The 22,731-nt window shown below is 39.9% G+C and overlaps 2 protein-coding genes across 2 annotated transcripts in view; one reads left to right on the plus strand and one right to left on the minus strand.

Moving 5' to 3' along the window:
- Positions 1 to 17,310, plus strand: part of CALD1 (caldesmon 1) — a gene marked incomplete at its 5' end in the record, with an annotated part of 32,265 nt that extends 14,955 nt beyond the window's left edge. The window contains 8 exons of the mRNA XM_010164473.1: positions 747 to 887; positions 8,325 to 8,368; positions 8,457 to 8,535; positions 10,797 to 10,934; positions 11,914 to 12,009; positions 14,417 to 14,497; positions 14,813 to 14,846; positions 17,279 to 17,310. Coding sequence (XP_010162775.1) covers positions 747 to 887; positions 8,325 to 8,368; positions 8,457 to 8,535; positions 10,797 to 10,934; positions 11,914 to 12,009; positions 14,417 to 14,497; positions 14,813 to 14,846; positions 17,279 to 17,310 — 645 coding nt within the window. The remainder of the gene's footprint in view (positions 1 to 746; positions 888 to 8,324; positions 8,369 to 8,456; positions 8,536 to 10,796; positions 10,935 to 11,913; positions 12,010 to 14,416; positions 14,498 to 14,812; positions 14,847 to 17,278) is intronic.
- A 3,757-nt stretch (positions 17,311 to 21,067) lies between these two features.
- LOC104522240 (aldo-keto reductase family 1 member B1) overlaps positions 21,068 to 22,731 on the minus strand; it is a 9,082-nt gene continuing 7,418 nt past the window's right edge. The window contains exons 8-10 of the mRNA XM_010164474.2: positions 22,567 to 22,650; positions 21,468 to 21,550; positions 21,068 to 21,110 (exon numbers count right to left, since the gene is read on the minus strand). Coding sequence (XP_010162776.2) covers positions 21,068 to 21,110; positions 21,468 to 21,550; positions 22,567 to 22,650 — 210 coding nt within the window. The remainder of the gene's footprint in view (positions 21,111 to 21,467; positions 21,551 to 22,566; positions 22,651 to 22,731) is intronic.

Below are 22,731 nucleotides of genomic sequence, written 5' to 3' on the forward strand. Positions count from 1 at the left end.
CAAGGGACTCTCTAAATAGAATTTCCAAATCTCTGGTGCATCATTTAGGAATCTTAGTTGTTTGGAAAACAAATGGTAGATGAATAATAATAGTGTTTGGCAGCTGAATGCCAATTGCTTTCATATACTAAGCTCCTTACAGTAGAACTCAGTAGATGCTGAGATTGCACACTACCTTGCTGGTCAGACCCTGCTGCCCAGCGCTCACAATGGTTGTACTTTGAGGGCTCTGGTTTGACTTGTAGCTTATGAAGTAAAAACTCGTGTTACCTCTTTGAAGGGAAAACTGTAAGCATTTAATCTTCACTTTTTTGGGTACCTATTGATTTTTCCTTGTGAAGTATTAACCTTGGCACAACAAGTGCTAGAGTAGATAGACAGAAGAACAGTACAAAGATGATACATGAGGATACAGATAAACTGAATTTGATTTTATATATATATATATATATAAAAAAATGTGCTTTTTTTTTTCTTTAAGTGGCACTATATGGCAATGAATCCACTGGCCTCACTGTGAGGAGACAGTAAAGCAGCACAGATGAGCTGCCTTCCCTGCTTCCTTAACGCTGTGATGGATTAGCAGCAATACGTTGCTAGATTTCAGATAGGTCACTGAACTTTTTTGACTGGTATAAAAAATCTGTTCTCAGAAAATTTGGCAAATGTTTGTAGGACTGCAAAGCCCTGTAATGGTGATGTAGTTTTGAAAGAATAAGTGACCATTCCTATTTTTTTTTTTTAAGGAGGAAAAAAGGAGGATGAAGGAAGAAATTGAAAGGAGAAGGGCTGAAGCTGCTGAGAAACGTCAAAAAATGCCAGAAGATGGTGTATCTGAAGACAAAAAGCCATTTAAATGTTTCAGTCCTAAAGGTTCATCTCTCAAGGTAACCTCCCCACTGACATAAAGACTAACAGTGATTGCAGCCCAAACCAAGGGACAAACACCAAAGCAGTGTGGAAAATGGGACAATGCTCTGAAATAGACCTTAACCTGAAACCTTTAACTGAAAGACTTCCAATCATTCATAGGAATGATTGAAAATTAGAGATCCTTTCTAAAAATAGAGTCTAGACTGGGAGTTACTTGTTCTTGTTCAGGAAAAATATCCATTCTTCACCTTCAAGAGAGAATTATTTTGGAAACTTAGAATGGTATTACTGTGTTGGTTTTCGATGTTAGTCTATTATAGGAGTACTTTGTGAACTAGAGGAGATAAAGATCACGAATATTCTCTCTCTCCTTCCACATCCACAATTACTATCTTCCTTGCTGGATTACTTTGTTTTTAAGTATATTCAGTCTAATCATCATTAATTGAAACTGCCCCATATGGGAGTTCTAGTTTATGTCTAATCCCCCCAAAAATAACATCTAGAAGTACTAGGCTGGATTTCATTTTCTTACGTAACAAGAAAAAACCCTCATTCTGTTGCTGCAGGAATTTCTAAGTGGTCTTCTGTGGCCTATATTATGTTGGAAGTCAGATAAATCAATTAAATGGCCTTTCAACATGGAGGAGGAATCCTGGGCCCCACTGGAATTATTTGGAACTTTGTTTTGATATTCAGTCCAGTTGCTTTCTCAGCTCACGCTCAAACTACAGATCTATTAATTGTTTTCAACTGTCTTTTCCTTTTCTCATTTTGTGTCATTAGTCATTTAAGAATGCAAAATATTTGTTAAAAAAAAAAGTCCCTTAGTCGGCACCAGGAGAGAAAACAAACAGGCAGGAAGTTATCAGGTATGAGTTTATTGGATCCACCATGAAGTGGATCTCCATGGGATTAAGAACTGTATTTGTTGAGTGGCAAACCACACGTAGTCAAAATTACGTTTCTGCTCACAGAGAGCTATACTTTGAACCAATCTGGAGCTTCAGCCCTATACTGTTTTGGGTCCAGTTCTAGCAAATAAAGTGTCCAAAGGATTTTGACAGGACTTGCCTTTGACTTTTCAGGCACATCTGAACCTGAAATACAAGGACAGAATTCATACAGATGTAAACAAAGATTGCCGAGCTTCATGACTTGCTCCTAATAGATAAATCTGGTCTTGCTATTTTGTTTGCAAAAGGCCATGTCAATAACAGACACTGTAAATGTACAGCTTCTTCCCATCCCTCCTGGGAAGGCTTCTTTTTCTTCTTTCTGTTTATTGAGATGCCTTTTATGACATACATTTGGAGCTTTAGTTCAGAGATTACTCAGAAGAGAGGAAATTATACTTGAAAACACATAATAGAAAGATACAGATAATAATTTTGGGGAGAGCAGGGAAAAAACCCACTGGATTTGGTAGGAGGTTAATAGCTTTCAGAGAACTTTTGAACTGATATTACACTATTCTACTGTATTTTTAAAGGAAAGCTGGAATTTTCCAAATGTCCTTAAGCATCCAATGTCCAGTTTTTTTGTGGTGATAACTGCTGCTGGTTTTATGCAACTCTGTACACATTTTTTTTTTAACCTTTGTTTCTTTCTCTGAGAAAGGTGGTACTGTACATATTCCCGTCCTGTGTCTGTGGGTGGCCACAGTATATTTGTATTACTGTTGAATTTCACATCCTAAACTGTTTCTTGGCCTTCTGTGGTCAATAGCTGGGGAGAGAATAATGTCATTTGAATAACCTGATGTCAAATTTGATGTCAAACTCTAGTCTTTAGAAGACAGTATATTTTTGTTACCTTTCATTTGGACAGGCTTCTCAGGCTGGTCTAACATGGTTGGTACACAGCTTTCTTATTGCCTGTTATGCGCTCCCCAAATTATCTTTTGACTTGTAAAGCATCTGGCACGTATTTTCTCCCTTGATTAATGTATCATCTGGTTAGATGTGTCATGAGTCATGTGAGAACCCTAGAAGTACAATTGTGGGTGGGCGGTTGGAATTAATAACGAAAGAAGGGAGGCTCAGTATTAAAATACTCTATGATACTTGTGCACATTCTGTCTTCTCCTAGATCACAATCTGGCAAAACAACTTCTTCTCCTTCCTTGTCTTTCCTGATGTTGTAAGTTTTTGGGAAGAGAAAGAAGTTCCTGGGAGTGACTTAGATGAGGAAAGTAGGGTGTGCCGTTTACCAAGTGAACTACAAGAACAAAGGAAAAAAGGGAGATAAACTGAAAAGGAGTGTGGCATATTATCTTATGGATGCTGCATTTATCCATCAGGCAGGGCATGGACTAGCATGACATGCAGACTCAGAATGGAGCGATCAAGATGTGCAATTCATCTCCATGATTACATGGCTCATGGATGCACATATATAAATGTATGTATACAAACACAGAGATTATATATATACATATATTTAGAAAAAACTACTGTGATTATCTAGTCTGGCCTCTAATATACCACAGCCTACACAGTGTTGACTACTCCAGTTGTTTTACCTGTTAAATACAGTATTTCTCTGAAACATGAGACAAATCTTCAGCAGAGCTACTGTTGCACAATGAAGTCCTCCCAGCGACAGCATCAGAGCTGGTCCTTTCCAAGGGGACAGCAAAGAGGAAGCATGCAAAGTAAATACAAGCCAAGTTCATCATTAGCTCAGGCACTGAAGCAGCTTGGATTTCTCAGGGCTGGTGGAATCCCTGTGGGCAGTAGTACTGAACTTCTCTTCAGCCTCTGCCCTCTCTTGTGGCTTTTCTTTTTTTTAAAAAAAATAAGGACAAAGACTGGAACAACATCTGCTGCTCTCCCATTCCACTCTAGATCATGTTTTCCCTAGTTTAGTTCACATAAATGGTGCTGTAGTAGAAGAATGAGATTTCCTGTGTAATTTTTGTTCATTTTCCTTTTTAGACAAGTTCATTCCTCATGTTTTTTTTTTTTTTTGGGAAGGAGTGTTGTTGACTTCTTGTATAACTATTCTCCAGGTTAATCAGGAGAGAACAGGATATTTCAATACTAAGTCTCCTCTTGGGGGTCAGCTGCACTGCTACAGAAATGCAAAAGCTGTTGGGCATTGAAGGGAGGAAGCAATGGCAGGAAGCTGAAAGCCTGGAATATCTCCTGTCTTTGTAGAAAATGTCTCCTGGGAAGCACAGGCTGATTTGGCAGCTCGCACTCTCTGCAAGGCAATACAGAGCTGGAAGATAGGGCTTTTCAGGATTTGAGATTTTTTTTTTTAATTTATTTCCTTAAAGACCTGTCTTGTACCATCTCGTTATTGCTCTCAATACCTGACAGCTGGAGCAGTGACTGGAAAGAGTTAGACTCCACACAATCAGTTCTTCCTACATGAGCTACTCTTGGAGCAGAGGGAAGATTAGAGTGGTGTAAGAACAGGATTTGTGACATTTATTTTTCCATCATCTTTGGTGCTGATGGCAGCACTCTAGTCTGGCATGTAAACTGGAGTAAATTGGTGCACTCTGCACTGATGCTGCTGACAGCAGGAAAAAGTCTAACTACTTAATGAAGCAAAAAAGCATGAGCCACTCAGGGAGGATAAGGAGAAGCCACTTTACTCCCAAGGACTGTCACTCAAAATGGACTTTCACTCGGTTCTTCAGCCTGTGGACATGAAGCAAAATGATAATACAGAGATTTCCATTTTCTGCACGCATTTCTTATTGCCCTTCCTCCTTGACCCATTTTTTTGAGAAGAGCTTTTCTTTATATCTGTTCACAACCCTTTCTGTAGCATAGTATCTAATACACAGTTTAAAATTCCTAAGAATAATTTAATACCGTTGTATGAAACAAGTTTTACTGGAAATAGTTCAGGGGTTTTTGTTTGTTTGTTTGTTTTTAAATTTCCCAAGGCATGGGCTCAGATTGTGTGTTAACTCTTTTCTATTCTGTTTCTATTCTTGGAGAATGTACAGATGGAAGACAGTGCACTTCAACACCCACACTTTAAGTGCATTTTTAATAGGCAAGACATTTTTTGCACAATCAAGGAACAAAATGTCTATATAATATTGAATGTGGATAGAAGCATACATAGATCTCTGTATAACATCTTGCTTAATGTATTCCTTGACACTTGTATGTGTTGACCCCGTTGAGTAAGACCCTAATCAGGTGTGAGACTCCACATGATTTTGATTTATGTCCATTGATTTCATTTCATCTGACTACCAGCAGAAGGGTAGATGTCTGTCTAAGCATTTTGGTTTGTAATCTAAGATGCTTTGGTATTTAATAGAGAGAAAGAGAGAGCACCACCCTCAGTGAACAAGTAATCCCACCTTTCTTAGGGTGAGGTGAGCTTCTCTGCCTCTCCACTGACTATAGAGGGAACAAAAATAATTAATTTTTACTAAATGCTTAACTTTGAAGCAACTGAGGTCAGGTGGGAGAGATGCAGCCTGAGATCCTTTGTTCTTTCTCTCTGATAATAATTTAATTGGAGGCCAGGAGGTTGATTTTTTTGGTGTTCTGTGGAAAATATTCCATGGTGACAAAACGTAGTTCAAGCTATTTAACAAGGTCCTGTTCAAATGAATGCAGCAGAGAGATTATTCTTATTTCCTGGTCTCAAATTGAGGAAATATCTTGCATTTCGTACTAACCACCTTGCTTTGCCTTACAGATCTATTTTGTGATACTGTTTACTGTATGTGCCAAACATTTTAAGTACTTTGCATGGAGTTTGTGTGGTGTGCAGTGGATAAATGACCTTTAGATATTGCTGTGCAGTCTAAATGTATTTGACCTATACGTCGAATACATGTGTATTGCTCTAAGTGTGTTCAATGTACGCTTCTGTTCCATGTGTGCTGTGTTTTGAGGAAGGTGCTCTAGAACATATTCTCACATAAGTGTGTAGAAAATGTATTATCCATCTACACAAGGCACGTGCTTCCCTGGGAAGAGGGCCATGTTCAGCTCTGAGGGTCGCTTCCCAACTCTGCTTTCCTGTTTAAAATATTTTCTGGTTTGCTTCCTCACTCTCCTGTTCTAAACAATCCCTGATTTATTCCTAATACCAAAGAAGGTGCTCTGAGAACCGCTGTTTACAGTGGGTAAAGAATGACCCCATGTCTTTTTACTACAGCCCCAATACTGCATGTCTGTCTTACTCCCAACCTGTCTTCCTCTTACACCAGTGACTACTGCCACCACGTTTTCCTGCTCTGTAGAAACATCTCTCCTTCCTGAACACAGGAAGACTATGACAAGGGGGCAACAGTCTACTGTTAGCATCTTTTAAGATCTGTCCCTTTTGTAAGATTTCAAGTGGAATCTCAGTTCATCTGAACTAGATGATGCTGTTACCTTGAATCCTGGTTCTTTGAGATAGCCACAGAATCACAGAGTTACTTCGATTGGAAAAGCCCTTTAAGATCATGGAGTCCAATCATGAACCCAACACTGACAAGTCCCCGACTAACCCATGTCCCTCAGCACTATGTCTACACCACTCTTCAATCCCTCCAGCGATGGGGACTCTACCACTGCCCTGGGCAACCCCTTCCAGTTCCTCAGAACCCTTTCAGCAAAGAAATTCTTCCTCACATCCCATCTCAACTGCCCTGGCCACAACTGGAGCCCATTTCCTCTTGTCTTGTCCCTTGGTCCTTGGTGAAATGTCTACACTGTTTGTCCTTGCTGCCAGCCCAGGTTTCAGTGATGCAGTTGGGGAATTATCTGTTCATGCAGAACATGGGAGAGACCAGCATGTCTTGTTGGTATAACTTACCATGTTGGTGCATTGCTGGTTATAACCCAGAAACTAATGTTGTGGGAAACTTTCCTTACTGTACCATAATTGAGGAGAGGTTGACATGTTTTAAGTTACCATCATAGATCTGTTGATTCATTTTTAATAAAACAATTTACTTGCTCGTTTTATGACAAAAAAACTGTGTTTCCTCTGGGTGAAACTAAGTTGTGAACTGTTAAAGTTTCAGAGGAAGACCCAGACCGTGTGGGTGTACCTGGCTCTGCAGCTCCTGCCTGGTGTCTTGCTGCCACCTTGTGACATCAGGGTGTTAAAAGAGTTGGTCCACATCTGAGCAAAGCCCATCTTTCCACTCAGGACTGTATTTAGATCATATACTGGCAACTAAAACTGTTCATGTAAATTACTCTGTAAATTGTATATATAGATATATATTTAGAGTTTTAGAGGTGCCTTTGAGCTGGATTGATGCTAGCTGGAGTTCTTCCAGTGAGCTTGTTTGGCAGATTCTGCAGTGAAATGAACTGCCTGAGTTTTTGTTTGTATGGACTTGAGAAATAAAACATGCATGCCCTTTAATGGGCTTGCTGTGGGATTTAGTATTTTGGTACAGCCTGGATGCTAAGGGCACTGAGAAGAACCATGTAAAGGAATGGCTGTCATTGCCTTATTTTAATGCCACAGCAGCCACTGTTAAAGTAACTTGAAAATGGACAACCCATACTGAGACCAGGAAATCCCCAGGAATCCAGCCAGGCTGATTAATAGTCATTTCTATCCCTTGGAGCTGCTTGTGTATATTTTACTCTTAAGTGAAACTGTGTAGCCTGGGACAAGAAGTGGAACAAGGCAATGTGGAAGAGATATGAGGAAGGTGATTAAAGCATTTCTTGACCCAGAATGCAAATAGATCCCCCTGATCATGAAATGTTCTAAACGTTTGTTCAGGGATGGAGTCTTTTTGTTTTCAAATTATCAAGAGATTTGATCTAAATCCTATGAGAACTTCATGATTCTTTTTCCCTGGAAACATTACAATCTTTTCCTACACACAGAGTAGAAAATAACAATGAAATGCAAGATACCAGTTTGTATAATAACAGCTGGTAGATATTGGCTCAGCAAAGCCCCCACTGAACATGAGCAGAGTACAGTCTGATTGGTTTTTTTGGAGCTCAAATTAAATTGTCAGTGCCCTGCAAAAACGTGCATGAGATAGAGTACGTGGCTGAGCTCCAAATCTGGTCTAGTCTGATTGTCTCAACTCAGAAGAACTTTATTAAATTTGCTGTCTGTCTCAAGAGGAACATACTTGCTCTTTTGTGAGAAATACGAGGAAATTTGTCAGACGTTGTGTTGTGAACGTCAACCCCTTTCGTAAGATAAACTTCTTCCCTTTTCTCCTTTCTGCATTGGTGGTTTTTTCTCTTGTTAAAAATGAGGCACTGAAGAAATATGCAGGATGCAAACATTAATGCAGAAAAGATATCCACCCTTATGCATCTGTAGCATTAATAGGCTCCTAATTATAAAACCTGTGTGTGTGTATGTGGTGATTTCTGTTGGAAAGCAACTCTTTCAGACTGACCTTTTGACATTTAAAATGACATTTTAGCCTGGCCTTGTACAGGCTGCCTTTTTATTAACTTTAAACTTACAGCTTTTGTTTCTCTTTTTTCTAGATAGAGGAGAGAGCAGAATTTTTGAACAAATCCGCTCAGAAGAGGTAAAGCAATAAAACAGTAGGTTCAGTCAAACAAACAGTGTTTAATTGGGGGGAATAATAATTTCTCTCTTTTTTCTGCTTCCTACAGTGGTCTGAAACCCACCCACACGACAGCAGTTGTCTCCAAGATTGACAGTAGACTTGAGCAATACACTAGTGCAATTGAGGTAAGTTAATTCCAGGTCATGATGGCTCTAGTTACTAATGGCTTTTGGGACTTATAGCTGTGTTTTACTGTTCAAGAATTGCAGGGATTTTTGGTCACAAGCTCTTTTTTAATGTGACTTCAAGAACAAAATGCTTGAGGCACATCTATAACTGACATCTAGATATATCTCTGAACAAACCCTCAGATTTGTGTCTTCCCTTTCTTGCTACAATTTACTCTGCTTTGTAAGCTTGGAGTAGCTCTTGAAGGACTCAGTGTTTCTTGAGTGACAGTCACATCGTGTTCTTGGCTGATGAGAGTACTATCAGCAGAGAGCTGATAGGCATCCTGAGCAAAGCTGACTTAGCAGCTTATTGAGGAGAGCAAGGAACTGGGCCTGCATTGCTGGTGGGCACTTCAGAGTGAAATTCCTCAGCAAAGACAGACACTTCAGTGAACTACGAGGGAGTTAAGCATTGACAAAACAGAATCAAAATAAAATGTGGAATTCGACCTCAGGTGATTTTGACTAGTAGTGGCTAATAACATGCCTTGAAGCCAGAATTAAGGGCTTTTTCTTTTCATAGTCCAAAAAAAAATAGTTGTGTGTGGGGTTTTTTTGTTTGGTTGGGGTTTTTTTTTTTAGCTGTTTTTATAAATCAGTGAGTACAGCCAATGTGAAAGCTACTGGTTAATATAGCAGGCTACCTGGACTGGGTTGGTAAGTGTAATGGGAATAGAATACTATAAAAAGGGATATTACCTCGATAGCTGTGATTAAGGTCTAGTACTTCTTAATTCCCTGATGGTTTTTGTTTTCTCCTCTTGTTCACATACAGAGTCTAAGCATGGTATTCCATTAAGGTACTGATTGGTTAGGTATTCCATTAAGGCATTGATTGGTTAGGCTTTATTATCCTTTAACGTAAAGGAAACTTCACTAATTAAAGATCAATTAACAAAAGCTTTTTTCTGTGACTACTGTCTCTTTAACTTTTCTGCTAGGAAGCCTATCAGTGCTGGAGAGTTTTATTTTGTCAGGAACTGACACATGCTTAACAGTGCTGAAGGCTTCTGCTTGCCTCCAGCACCTGCGTCAAGCTGAAGGTAGCTCCAATTAGAGATGGGTGTCAGTGTGGCACCCAGTAGTCCCCATGTCATTGAAGTAAGAGGGTACAGCTTCTGTCCTCCTGCTTCACTCTGCACCTTTTCTGGATGAGACATAACCACCACCCCAAAGTGACCAAGGGCACTGGCACTGGGGTTTGATGTTAAACTCCTTAAAGAGAGTGGATGAGTTAGAGCTACAGCTCCATCTGACATAAAAATTTATGTAATAGTGAAGCTGGATTTTGTCAACTCATAAACACTGGACCAGCCCACCCACCAGCTTATTTTAGGTTCTACAGTATTTTCAGTAAAGCTGTGCTAAGATCCTGAGTCTTTATGCTCCACTTAGATATTAAAAAGCAGAGCTCTACAACAAGGGACAGGCAGTGCAGATTCACAGCTGTATACAGCTCCCATCTGACCTGAAATTATTCCTTTGAGTTTCTGATTTTTCCAAAAATTGCCAAATCTGACTTGCTTTGCAACTAGAAAGGCAAAGCCTCAGCTCATACAGGTGGTGGTTCTCCTCAAATCTGTGTTGTATAAAATGTACAAGAATTTGAAAAGAAGGAACAGGAGGAGTTTGGTCTAGCATTTTTTGGTAACCATTCAAAAGACACACTGGCAAAAAAAAAAACCCCAATCCACCAAACTTTTAAAAACCCATCTCATTCCAAATATACAAGTATATAGTTGCTGAAATTCACCCCTAGAATCTTGAGTTGTGAGGTTAAGCTGTCTGGGACAGATGGAGCAGAGTCTGATACTGAATGAGAGAGCAGCCTTTCTCCCTTGCCTCCACATCAGGATTTCCTTAGCTGTGTCCCTGCAAGGGTCATGCTTACAGGATGTAGGTGCTGAGACTTGGAAGAGGAGAAATGAAAGCCTTAGAGCAGTTGTGTGCAGAGCTGTGGTTTGACGTGAGCTTTAGAAATGTAACAGGTGCAAAAATCTAAGTGATTGCAGTTTTCATAGCTGATCAGCTGCAAATCTAAAGGGGGAGAGTCTGATTAGCATCTCTTGAGCTGGGTGCTCCTCCTTTCTGTCTTTGCGTGATCATCACTATAACCACTTACAGCTGCTGCATTCCCCAGCACTGCCCCAGAGTCAAACCACCCTGCAACTCCAGCTCTTCATGCCAAACACCAACTGGCCTCAATTCTTCTGCAGGGCACAAAGGCTGCAAGACCAGCTAAGCCAGCAGCCTCTGACCTTCCTGTTCCAGCCGAGGGTGTCCGTAATATCAAGAGCATGTGGGAGAAAGGGAATGTTTTTTCCTCACCATCTGGGACAGGAACACCAAATAAGGTATGTGTTTAATTTCACATAGTGATTATAAAGAATTATGGACCTGACCTTGTCATTCATGTTCCTGTGGATAAGCCTGGCTGGTTCTGTTGACATCACTGGTGAGGAGTATCCCAAAGGACCCTGAGGTCCTCAGAAACCCACAAAACTCTGTGGCTGCAATATTGAGTATAACAGAAGAATTCAGTGACATACTGAGCTAAGTTATGAAACATTCCAGAGCCACAACAGATATCTTAGACAAAAATATCTGGGTAGTTCAAGCGGAGAACAAAGAAATTCTTTGTGTTAGGGAAGGTGCTTTTGGGGGGCAGAGGAGGATTAAATAGGCAAGATAATTATGATATTTTATAGATAATGTATAGAAGCATTTTTGAGACCTTTATCTTTTTTTACATCAATCCTTAAGGCAATATTTCCATTCTATAAATTGATGTGAGTTGATGAACATTCATTATAGCCAAAAAAATGTGCCGTGGATTGAAGGAGGTTATTACAGATAGCCATGAAATTTCAGTAATTTGTTCTAATCTTTTAACTATCTATTTTAATGATTTAAATTTTAGTCCAATTAACTCCTCTATTATGTGCTTTAAAAAAAAATAGTTCAACAAAACAAAAATGTAAACTTAGATTAGTGTCTCTTCTTATTTTAGGCTACAGATTTTTTTCTCCTTGGAGTGTAAGGTTATGACAGAAACAGCAGGTCTATGTTCAGTGTTTATTCCTGGGTTAGCACTAAAGTGGAAACAATTCTGTCAGCCCACATTTATCATTATTGAAAACTAGAGGGTAGTAGCACTGTGCATGTAGTTCATATGGACAATATCTTCAGAGCACACAGGATGACTCTTAGCTAGCCACAGTCTCAGTGAGGACCTCTATATTAAACTCAGGCTTGGCTTTGTTTTTAAATCTAAACCATGGAGAACATAGCAAAAGGTATTCTGAAAGTCTTCTGATGTTTAATATTTTGCAGGAAACTGCTGGACTGAAGGTTGGTGTCTCCAGTCGTATCAATGAGTGGTTAACCAAGACCCCAGAGAGCAACAAGTCACCTGCTCCAAAACCTTCTGTAAGTAACCTGCAACAACCATCCCTTCAGTAGGGTGGGTTCTTTCCTGGGGACAGAAGTGGTGATGGTGCTTCCTCAACCTGCTGATGGTCTTTGGAGGAACCTTGTTGCATAACCTCTCTTGGAAGCTCACACAGGCTCTCTGGCTGCTGACTCCTGGGTAGTCAGAAGAGGGAAGGATGAAACAGGGCAGTTTTCACCTTAAAGCTTAGGTGCCCTAAAAAGACAGTTCTCAGAAAAGCACATTAATTTACCACCTGTGAACAGCCTACCATTAATTTAGGAATTACCAGCCATAGACCTTGTGCTTTGGCCCTTGCCCTGTAAAAATCTTCTAAGTATATTTTTAAACACAACTGAAGTACTTTAATCCTTTAAGAGCCTAAATGTGATTTCTAATGAAGGCCCTTTAGCATGCCCATTACTTCAGCAAGAATCAGCAGAAAATGCTATCAAGGAAATAAGCTGGGAGTGTGGGAAGCAGCAGTGTGGATGTGGAAAGGAGCAAAAACAAGTAACTGTGGGGTGGGGAAGGGCAGGGATGAGGAACTGGAGCTGTAGGTGTCCATATTAGAGAATGGCAGGGCATCACTCATGATGTTAATGATTCAACTTTGGGATTTTATTAAAGAGCTGGTTTCTTCCCATATCCTTCTGTAGCATTTTTCTGCCAGTCCACTTGCCCTTTATAGAAGGTGCAACCTGACAAACACTTTCTAAATTCACACTCCTATTTGTCCCAAAGAGGAGCTTGAAATTTGTGGCGTCCTCAATGCCAGTATTTAGTGGTAGCTACATGGAGATTATGTCCTTATGGTCATGAATATAAAAACAAAAGAAGTCATTGTTGTCACTGTATTTAATCACAACCACTGAAAACCAGCACGAAATCTGCCTCCAGATTTTTCCTGTCTGTCTTTTAAGTTGCATCTTTTAGATAATGTAAAACTAACCTCTTTTTTTCTCCTCAGCCAACTGTTTCTATCTATGTCTTCATTTTCCTCTTCCTCAATAGATTGTTCTTTCTTCTTTCAATATCTCTGCTTGAAGGAACCTGCCCTCCTCCTATTCTTCTTTGTGGGTCTCTTTGCTAAGGTGGTCAGGTAAACCTGTTTATCATTGACTATGAAAAATGATATACATCTGTAATGTGTGATTTTGACTTTTTTTACCAGGATAAATCAAAAGGAAACCTAGAATTTCTTAGCAAGTAACTTCTTATCCCCACCACATTCCACCAGAATTTGTGGCCATCAAGATTCTTGTACTTTTTGCAACAACATTCAATTGAAAGTAGAGGGAGCAAAGATCTCACTTAGTTTTATGGTGAACCTAAATCACAGATCCCAAATGATTTCAGGATTATGGAGGTGGTTTTGTGATGATGTCCACTCCAAGCAGTTTTGTGATAAGCTCCACTGCATTTTTGCTGTTTTCTTCCTTCCTCTGTTACTGCTGAACTTTCTTTTTGAAGTACAGATTTGACCTAAAGTCTAACCATCAGCATCCCTCTTTGGCTGTAAATTGTGACCAATTCTAGAGCATCTCTGTTGGGTGCAAATATCTCTTGCAGAAATTATATTTCCATTCATCACTGGGCATTTTTCTATCCCAAGTTAGAAATTCTCACGTGCAGGAAACTACCTAACTATGGGTAGCAAGAACAAGATTCTGGAAACCATGCAGGATTTGAACATTTTTTGAAAAGGAGAGTCCTCATGTCCAAAATTGTTTCAAGAGTCTTTTGTTTGTCAATCACAGAGCTAGATACCAATCCATCTGCCCTTAAGCAGGTGCATTGCTACTGGTCGAGCATATGTCACCTTGATTTGTAGCCATGCTTTTCCCCAAGAAGCAGCTTGACATTTCTACTGAGTTTTGCTTGAAGTCTCTGTGTACGCTCATTTTCAGAGAATATTATAATTTTTAACAGCTTTATCTCACCTATTTATTTCTGTCAGCCTAGTGACTGGTACGTGCTAGAGTTTTAAAGAATGCAATGGAAATTCAAATGGATATGAAGGACTACAGTGTTAAATCTTGAAACCTATATTTAAGAATGCAGAGGAGGATCTGCTTTTCTGTTGTGTTAGAAGTCCTACTCTATTTTTTTTTTTTACAGTTTTTTTTAATTAAATATTTTGATTCTGATTAAAATAACTGAGAGAAGCTACTTTTGAATTTTGGATTGTTTTTTATTGTAAAGCATGTATATACGTGGAGTGACTATGTGTGAAGTGTCATTCTGAATAGCTTTATAATTGATAGACAATGTCATATCTACCACTGGTGGATGCTCCTCAGCTTTTCTTAAGAGGAAGTCGCATTCTAACAACTTCTCTACTACATTGGAATAAACCTGAACTAATGATGGTTTCTGTTCTCTGACATCAATTTAAAAATACAGGATTTAAAACCAGGAGATGTATCCAGCAAACGTAATCTCTGGGAGAAGCAGTCAGTTGAAAAGCCATCATCATCTTCTAAGGTAACACTTCAGTGCATTGTTAGAGGAAAATATCTCTGTGGGAAGCTTTCTAGGGGGAAGGTGTTATTCATATGGTCACTTAGTTGGAATTAGGCCTCTACATGTCTTTTCTTACTAATCTGCCCTTTGATCTATAAAAGGAAGTACAATGAGGCACAGAAAGCCCTGGGCAGCATGTTCCTATTTGGCAGAGCTGTGTTTGGTGTGGAAATCTGTTCTTTGAGTGGAGTTGATTTTTTTTTTTTTTTCACTGTTATAAATAGCTGTGTTTTCCCATATTCAACTCCAATAATGGGTTATTACTTCTTCAAACAGGTATCAGCTCTGGGGAAAAAATCAGAGACTAATGGTAAGTAATTCTAATAATACACTTGCGTATTAAATAGAAAATTTGCCACAGAATCACAGAATGTTGGGGATTGGAAGGGACCTCAAAAGATCATCCAGTCCAATCCCCCTGCCAGAGCAGGAACCTAAATGAGATCACACAGGAAGGCATCCAGGTGGGTTTTGAATGTCTCCAGAGAAGGAGACTCCACAACCTCCCTGGGCAGCCTGTCCCAGTGCTCTGTCACCCTCACTGTAAATAAGCTTCTTCTCAAGTTCAACGTTTTCCTCCAGGCATATCTGAGTTCTAAAATTCTACAGCTGCTAATATCGATGCGGAAAAAAACAACCCAACCCTTTTTGCCTTTACCTTTCAAAAGCTCCATTGCAGTATCATCCAAACATGAAGTTTGAGAAATAAACCTAAATCATCTTTCTAGGAGGACTGAGGACTAGCAGTGCTCCAGCTATGATTGCAAAGCCTTTGTTTGAGTGACACACATAGCATGTTTGCTGTAGCTGGAGAGTGTCATTAAACTGTGTGAGGCCCAAGGAATGGGATGGTCATTTATCTAATTACAGCAAATGCAGGGCAGTTAATGACAAAACAAGGGGAAATGGGTTTAAGCTGAAAGAGGGGAGGTTTAGATTAGATATTAGGAAGAAGTTCTTCACTGTGAGGGTGGTCAGACACTGGAACAGGTTGCCCAAGGAAGTTGTGGATGCTCCTCCCTGGAGGTGTTGAAGGCCAGGTTGGATGAGGCTTTGAGCAACCTGGTCTAGTGGAAGGTGTCCCTGCTGCTGGCAGGGGGGTTGGAACTAGATGATCTTTAAGGTCCCTTCCAACCCAAACCATTCTATGATTCTATGACTCTATGATTTTGACAAAATGGGAATTTCTTAAAGCTGTCCATGCCTTTCATGAGTGAAGAGGGGAAACCCAAAAAGTGAGGCTGCTGGTGGTCTCTTTTCCCAAGGAACAAGTGACAGGACAAGAAGAAATGGGCTCCAGTTGTGCCCAGGGCAGTTGAGATGGGATGTGAGGAAGAATTTATTTGCTGAAAGGGTTCTGAGGCATTGGAAGGGGTTGCCCAGGGCAGTGGTGGAGTCCCCATCCCTGGAGGGATTGAAGAGTGGTGTAGACATAGTGCTGAGGGACATGGGTTAGTCGGGGACTTGTCAGTGTTGGGTTCATGGTTGGACTCCATGATCTTAAAGGGCTTTTTCAGTTGAGGCCATTCTGTGATTGTTTGAGCAGAAATGGAGGATTTCAGTACTACTGAGAATGAGCCCTGCATCAGATTGTAAACTTTTCCTCTGCATAATGGTGAAGCCTGATGAAAATACAACAGTGTTGATATTTAAAAATAATTCCTCTGGCTGGTTGTGAGTTTCATGTGCTACTGCATACCCAGACAGGAATGGAGTTCAGATACACTGAACAGCAGCACTGCTTTTGCTGGAGCTGTGTGTTGGTGTATTTTCAAGGCAAAAAGAGTCCTGTACTGTCATTTTGAAACTACTAGTTTGGGAAATACAACCTAGTTGTATGGAAAGAAATCAGCAAAATTCCCCTACTTGCTTTTGTGCACTTTTAAAATTTTTATTTTAATCTAAAGCACTCCAAATAAAACAAATTAAAGGAAATATGTGCCTAGTGGGGAAGAATGGAAATTCACTGATCAATTTAATATCTTTAAGATGTCTTGCAACATCTCTTGACTCTTTACTAGAAATGAAATGATCAAATATAGAAAAAAAACTTTTGGTTTTCTACACATTCATGTATGCACACATTTTTCTTCCCATTCATGTGTGAAACTAGAGCTATGGTATGCCTGTGAACTTATCAGTTGAGAGTCATGCACAATGGAATTGTCTTCCTTGTTCTCTTTTCCAAACTGAGCTGTTAGGAGAGGGTTTTTCGGGCTCGCTCAGCATTTCTGCTCCCATGGAAGGCATGAGCGGTTGTGTACCGTTACCTGTGGGAGCAGATCCCTCTTGAAGGGTTTGGTTTCAGCAGAGGGGTTGCAGGAGGAGGGTCTCAGGAGCTGGCTTTCAGTCCTGATGTGGACTTGGAGGGTATGCATCAAGTTCTGCAGCACAGCCTGCCTTAGCATGGCAGCCACCCATGCGTGGCTGGGGAGAGCGCTGGGTGCAGCACCCCCTCCATTTCTGGCTGAGAAGTTCCTGAGCTCCCTGCATTTCTGGCTGGGAAGCTCCTGAACACTCCCCGAGCTGCTTCCCAGGGCTGTCTGACACAAGAGAGGTGAAATTCTGCCTGTCCTTTTGGAGACCACCCAAAGAACCACATTCAGGGTACATCAGCACAGCAGCATCCAGCTTGTGTTGTGCATTCTTTACGTGCTGTGTGTTAGTCCAGAGCCATGCCTTCTATATTTTAGAGAAACATTTGGGTTGTTTCAAGCCATCTTTAATCTTTTTCTTTCTCAGCAGGTTTGAGACAATTTGAGAAAGAACCATAGAAGGCCACTAAAGACGCTGGACCAATCAGCTGGGGGGAAAAAAAAAAAAAAAAAAAAAGGAAAAAGTGCTAAATTGTTCTTTTTATATTTATGTTTATTTACCAAAAATGTCGTTTTGCATTATCCCAGTTAAAACCATGTATATTAGCACTGTATTTAATAATCAGTCTAGACATTAATCATAATAGTACTGCCTTTGCACAAGAGCCTTTATTCCTAAAGAAACCCATGCTGTGAAATCTATAGACTCTCCTACTGATAGTCAGAATGATGTATCTGAACAGTGATTTCAACTGGCGTAATAGGTCAACCCAAAATGCATGTAAAGTGAAGTTGCTTAAGAAAGGTGTGCAGTAAACCTATAAAAACAATGGTTACTTTTGGAATACAGAAGTCTGTCTTTCTGCACTTTAGACTAAGGCATGGAAGAAATATCTTTAGTTGACAATGTTAATATTTTCTGTAATTTGCCCATGTCATGAGAAATACTGCATCAATAACGTGTTTTAATTTTTTTTTTTGTTTTATACTTTTTTTTAAGTATCAATTTTTCCATTCTAGTTTAAGTTAATACCTAAATTTGGATGATTATGTTAGCTAACAGCGGTACTGAATATTTCTTTTTGTTGTTAGTGGCTAGTAATTGAATGCAATTTAGAATATATACACACATAGCTTTACAAAGTTTAGCCTAAAGGCACTACTAATGGTAGAATGCTTCAATATGTGCTAGAGTATTATATTTAGTAATAAACATACATAATTAGCCAATATCACAGCTTAACAAAATAAAGACAAAAATCACACACTTTTCTATAGTAAGATTTCATAATTGCCATTAGAGGTATGGTGAGATAAGTATTAAAAAAATTTTAAATGTCAGTTGCCCAGTTAAAGGGTAATTGAAAAGAAAGTATAGTTTTTAAAAGAAGAGAAGGTAAGGGTATAGAGGGTCAAAAATAGGTCACTTGTATAAAACCTTGTAGTTTAATTTATATAAAACTACCATAATTAAAAAGAAAAAAAAAACAAACAACCAAAAACCTAAACACAGTTGGAGCTTGTTTCAAATGACTGTACACAAAGTCTTGCCATCCATCAGTGCCGTACACTACGTCCACCTCAAATGAAGTAAACCTCTATCTTTATAGTGCTTCTTTTTAACTCTCTCTCCCCAATATCTTATTTACAGATGTTTTCATATGTATATAGTCAACACATGGCTATAAGACGTCAGCTTGGTTTGAATTACATGCCATACAGTTTAGCATTTACATCCTACAGTGTACGGGTGGCATAAACTGAGCAACTGAAGTAGCCCCTTGAGCATGCTGTTAACAGCTTTGTCGTGCATCCCAGCTACCAGGATCTTCCCTTTCATCGCTTCCATCTCTTACAGCATCTGATTTCTTCCTAAAGAAGAAGAATGTTATCTTTCAACCCAAAGATGAGCTCCCCTGCTTGGCTTTGAAACATCTTGTTTACATCTAGAGATGCAAGTAGTTATCTGTAGGGGTTGAAACTGTGCCTGACATTGTCTGTGAGTTGTCATGGGGTTTGGTTTTTTTTTTTGTTTGGGGGTTTTGTAAACGCTCCTCCGAGTCTTTCAACTACATCCGATAGCTGCAATAAAAATGATTTGTTCAAACAATGTATTCTGAAACTGCATCCACAATAAATGGAATATTTCCATCAGCAGCCCCCTGTTTGTTAATGAGTAGGAATGAACCAGTTGTTGGAACTGGGGTAGGAATCGTGTTAAGGTTGTGTAAAACAAAGCATCGTTGCAAAGAACATCAAAAGCTGTTTCTCCTGATGTACTGTCCTACCTCAGCAGCTTTAACCTACATATCCTTAAGGAAAAAAAAAGTTAATTGTCATGCCTATCAGCACAAGACAGGACCTGTGCATCACCCAGAAGTCAGTGTGCTCAACAAAGTAGGTTCTGGTAGCTGTCTGGTTTCCTGCTTTGAAAAATGTTTTCTGTGTGAGAGCCATCATATTTCTTCTGCCTCAGGGAGATGTGCTTCCAGGCTTGGATGATCATGGGGACCAAGCCTCTTGGGAGCTGCTGGCTTTTCCGTTGTCCTCCTATCCCCTTCATTTTTTTTCTGTAGCAGTAGCACAGCATATAACACCCTGATCTAACCAGGTCACGGTCATCTCAAAGAGAGCCCTCAGGCTGCTGCCAGCTCCATGGGAAGCACTGGGAAGGCTGCAGCAAGCACAGCTTTCTGAACTGCTGAGGGAGAAATAATCAGATGCTGGCTAATTTAACCTGAAAAGAGTTTGTATGCTTGCAAGCGTGCCTGTTCTCCTGCCTTGTACAACTCTGTTGCTCCATTTCTCCGACGTCTTCACTGAAGCAATGCTTTTCCTTGTTGATGTAGGTAAGTTTCTTTTGCTCTTGGTTATTACCTTTTCTTGAGAGTGTGGAAGTGTGCTGGGCACAATTGGTTTTACTTCTAGGAAATGGTGTGAAGCAGTGCAGTCATGGTTTGTTCCTACCAGCTGGCACCACCTCCTGGCAAAATTCACCAAAGACAAATCCTGGTGACCAAGTCAGCAGCGCTGCAAGGTTTTTTTTTGGTGTTTTGTTATCCCTATGATGATTTTTCAGACGATACCAGATTGTGACCTTAACTTCTGATCATGCTTTCCTGCAGCTCACTCAGCATCCTAGCCAGACTTTCCCTTGTCAGTGGGCAGAATGCCACAAAACAGCCTTTTTTCAAGCCTGCCTTTGCTTTGGCCTAACATTACCCATCTGAAAATACTTTAAAGCAACTGTGAGTCTACCTCAGGGTTTGCTTTGGTGCTTTTAAAGAAAATTTTTTTTTTCCATGTTTTCTTTAGATAAAGCCAACCCTTGTCTGAATGATTGTTCTGAATGCTGCCAGCAGAGGTGCAAAAATCTAATTTAGTGTTTGAGACTTCCAGAGCAAGTCAGTCTGATTTTCTAGGTAGCCCTTATGGTTGGCTGGGTGTATTTTGATGTGTGTTATCACTGTACATGATGCTGTCTTCAACTTTTCACCTCTCATCACACAAGAATTAAATTTCTAGTTGTCCAGAGGGAGGGCTACGTGGAATAATATGTACAACTTTGTTCTTTAGGTTCTAGCTAGAGCATGAGCCTATTTGATGCATAAGCCACAAAGTATTCTCTGTACACATTGTCCTTGTACAGGAATTATGAAAGCTCATTTTTGTCTGTAATTAAAATTAAAAAAAAAAAAAAACAGGCTTCAGGCATGTTTTATAACTAATTGTATGAAAAAAATTAAGCACTACTAAGCTGATTAAGTTTTGTTGTTATTCAAACTTTATTTGTATAAAATATTAAAGCATTAGAGATTCACACTATAAAAAAAAAATCACAAGTAGTAAAAAGCAAAGTAATTAAAGACAGCATTCCTTGAGAGCAACTCATGAGCCAGTATGACCATCTGCACTGGAAATAACATATAAAAAAAAATCTTGTAGGTAACCAAAGTTTTTTGTTAAAAATGTATTTAATTAAGGAAGACAAGGAAAAAATGAAATGAAGAGACACTGTCTTTTTTTCTACTAATCAAAACCAGATTTTTGTTAACCATTGTAACAAAAGGCCCAGCCAGTGGTGGTGTCCTCAAGGAGGAGAAGTAACTGCTCTTAAAGATTGTCGAGTACAGAAGAACTCATCAAGACTAAGCTACAGCATACATCTTCTAATCTGGAAGGAGTTGCGTGGAGGTCTCGCAGAAACCACTGGGTATTAATATTCTGCTTTGAATGGGTAGTCCTTGTGATTGACAGCTCTGAGAAGAGAAAGCACTGGTTATTTAAGTGTTGTGGAAAGTATCTTCAGCAGTATTTCCCTACTGCAGTTCCCCATCCCTCCCCACCCCCACACACACTGCCAATGTACTCAAATCTTGCTGCTGTCAACAATTTGAACACAGGCTTGTGAACAAGAACATCCTACACCAAGATGCTGAAGGGAAGGTCCTGAATGAATCCCCCCTCCTGAGGTAACTTCCAGGACATGTTTCATTACCTGGGGTCCAGGGTTCAAGATATGAGCTCTCCCTGGTTTTGGTCATGTATGTTTTCAAGATATGGGGGATGAAAATACAGATTAGCCTAGAGGATAATAAGGATAATAAGAAACATACTGGAGCACTGGAACTGCCCTCCAATTCCTGTTAAAGCTGAGGATGATATCCATCTCCTTTTTAGACAGTTCAAAGTCAAACACCTAGCAAGGGAAAAAAGAAAAAAAGTCCTTTTTACTTAGGTTCATGAGTAGATACCAAGTGTGCTTCATGCATTTATGGCTTGAGGTAGGAACATACTGCATCCACGCTAAGCATAGTTAAGAAATCCTCTTATTTCTCAGCCAATTACTAATTTACCCTTGAAGTAATCAAGATGGTCCTTTTCTCTCTGAGGTTCATAGTAATGTCTTATAGTTCTGGGTGGCTGAATGCAAACACCACTGCAGTTTGTGTTGTAATGCACACAGACAAAAAAACTTAGGGTGCTAAGGATGGTTAAGTTGATGCATCACAAATTTAAGTCATATAGACATAGTGCTGAGGGACATGGTTTAGTCAGGGACTTGTCAGTGTCAGGTTAATGATTGGACTTGATGATCTTAAAGGTCTTTTCCAATCAAGGCAATTCTGGGGTTCTGTGAAATACCAGCAATAAATATTTCTGCTACAACAGAGGACTACTGGGTACCAACTGCAAATAGTTGCCTCACAGTTAATCAGTCATCTAAGAATTCTTGATGGTGGTTCATAGGATTAATAAGTCCAAAATATAGCAGTATGAATGAAAAGTAACACAGAGATACCATCTCAGATGCCAGGCCTTATGAGCAAACATCCAGATGAACCTCCCTTGCCAAGCTGAACTGCAGCCTCAAAGCAAGACATAAATTGTAAACACCAGACCTGTTACGGTTTGTTCCTTTACACCCTAAGGAGGAGCTCACTGAGCATCTCCCAGAGGGCAAGTCCAAAGCTGGGATTCCCCTTCCAGGGCAGCAGAGCTCAGACCACCCTGGTGTAACCCATTTCTCTCCTGGCAGGAACAAAATCTTTTCCCCAGAGAACAAGTGTGGATGATTAGGTAGTGCTGGCTAGTCTTTACATCTCAGCACTCCCTTTCCAATGCCTCTTAGGTGCTGCTTGGAAACAGAGGAGATACAGGTGCAAGTGCCTATCCTGTGTAAAAAGGTGGCAGCAGTCCTAATAGAAACTTCACCTTGATGTTCTCCTGAACACGCTGTGGTTTGTCAGACTTGGGAATGACAATCACATTTCTCTGGATAAGAAACCGGATCAGAACCTAGGAAAGGGTGAGGAGGAACATGAACACAGGGATACCAAGAAATCTGTTCAAATGCATTTTGTGTTCTCTTACCTTCCC

This window comes from Antrostomus carolinensis, unplaced genomic scaffold (genome assembly GCF_000700745.2).
Source record: "Antrostomus carolinensis isolate BGI_N321 unplaced genomic scaffold, ASM70074v2 scaffold8273, whole genome shotgun sequence".
Lineage (NCBI taxonomy): Eukaryota > Metazoa > Chordata > Aves > Caprimulgiformes > Caprimulgidae > Antrostomus > Antrostomus carolinensis.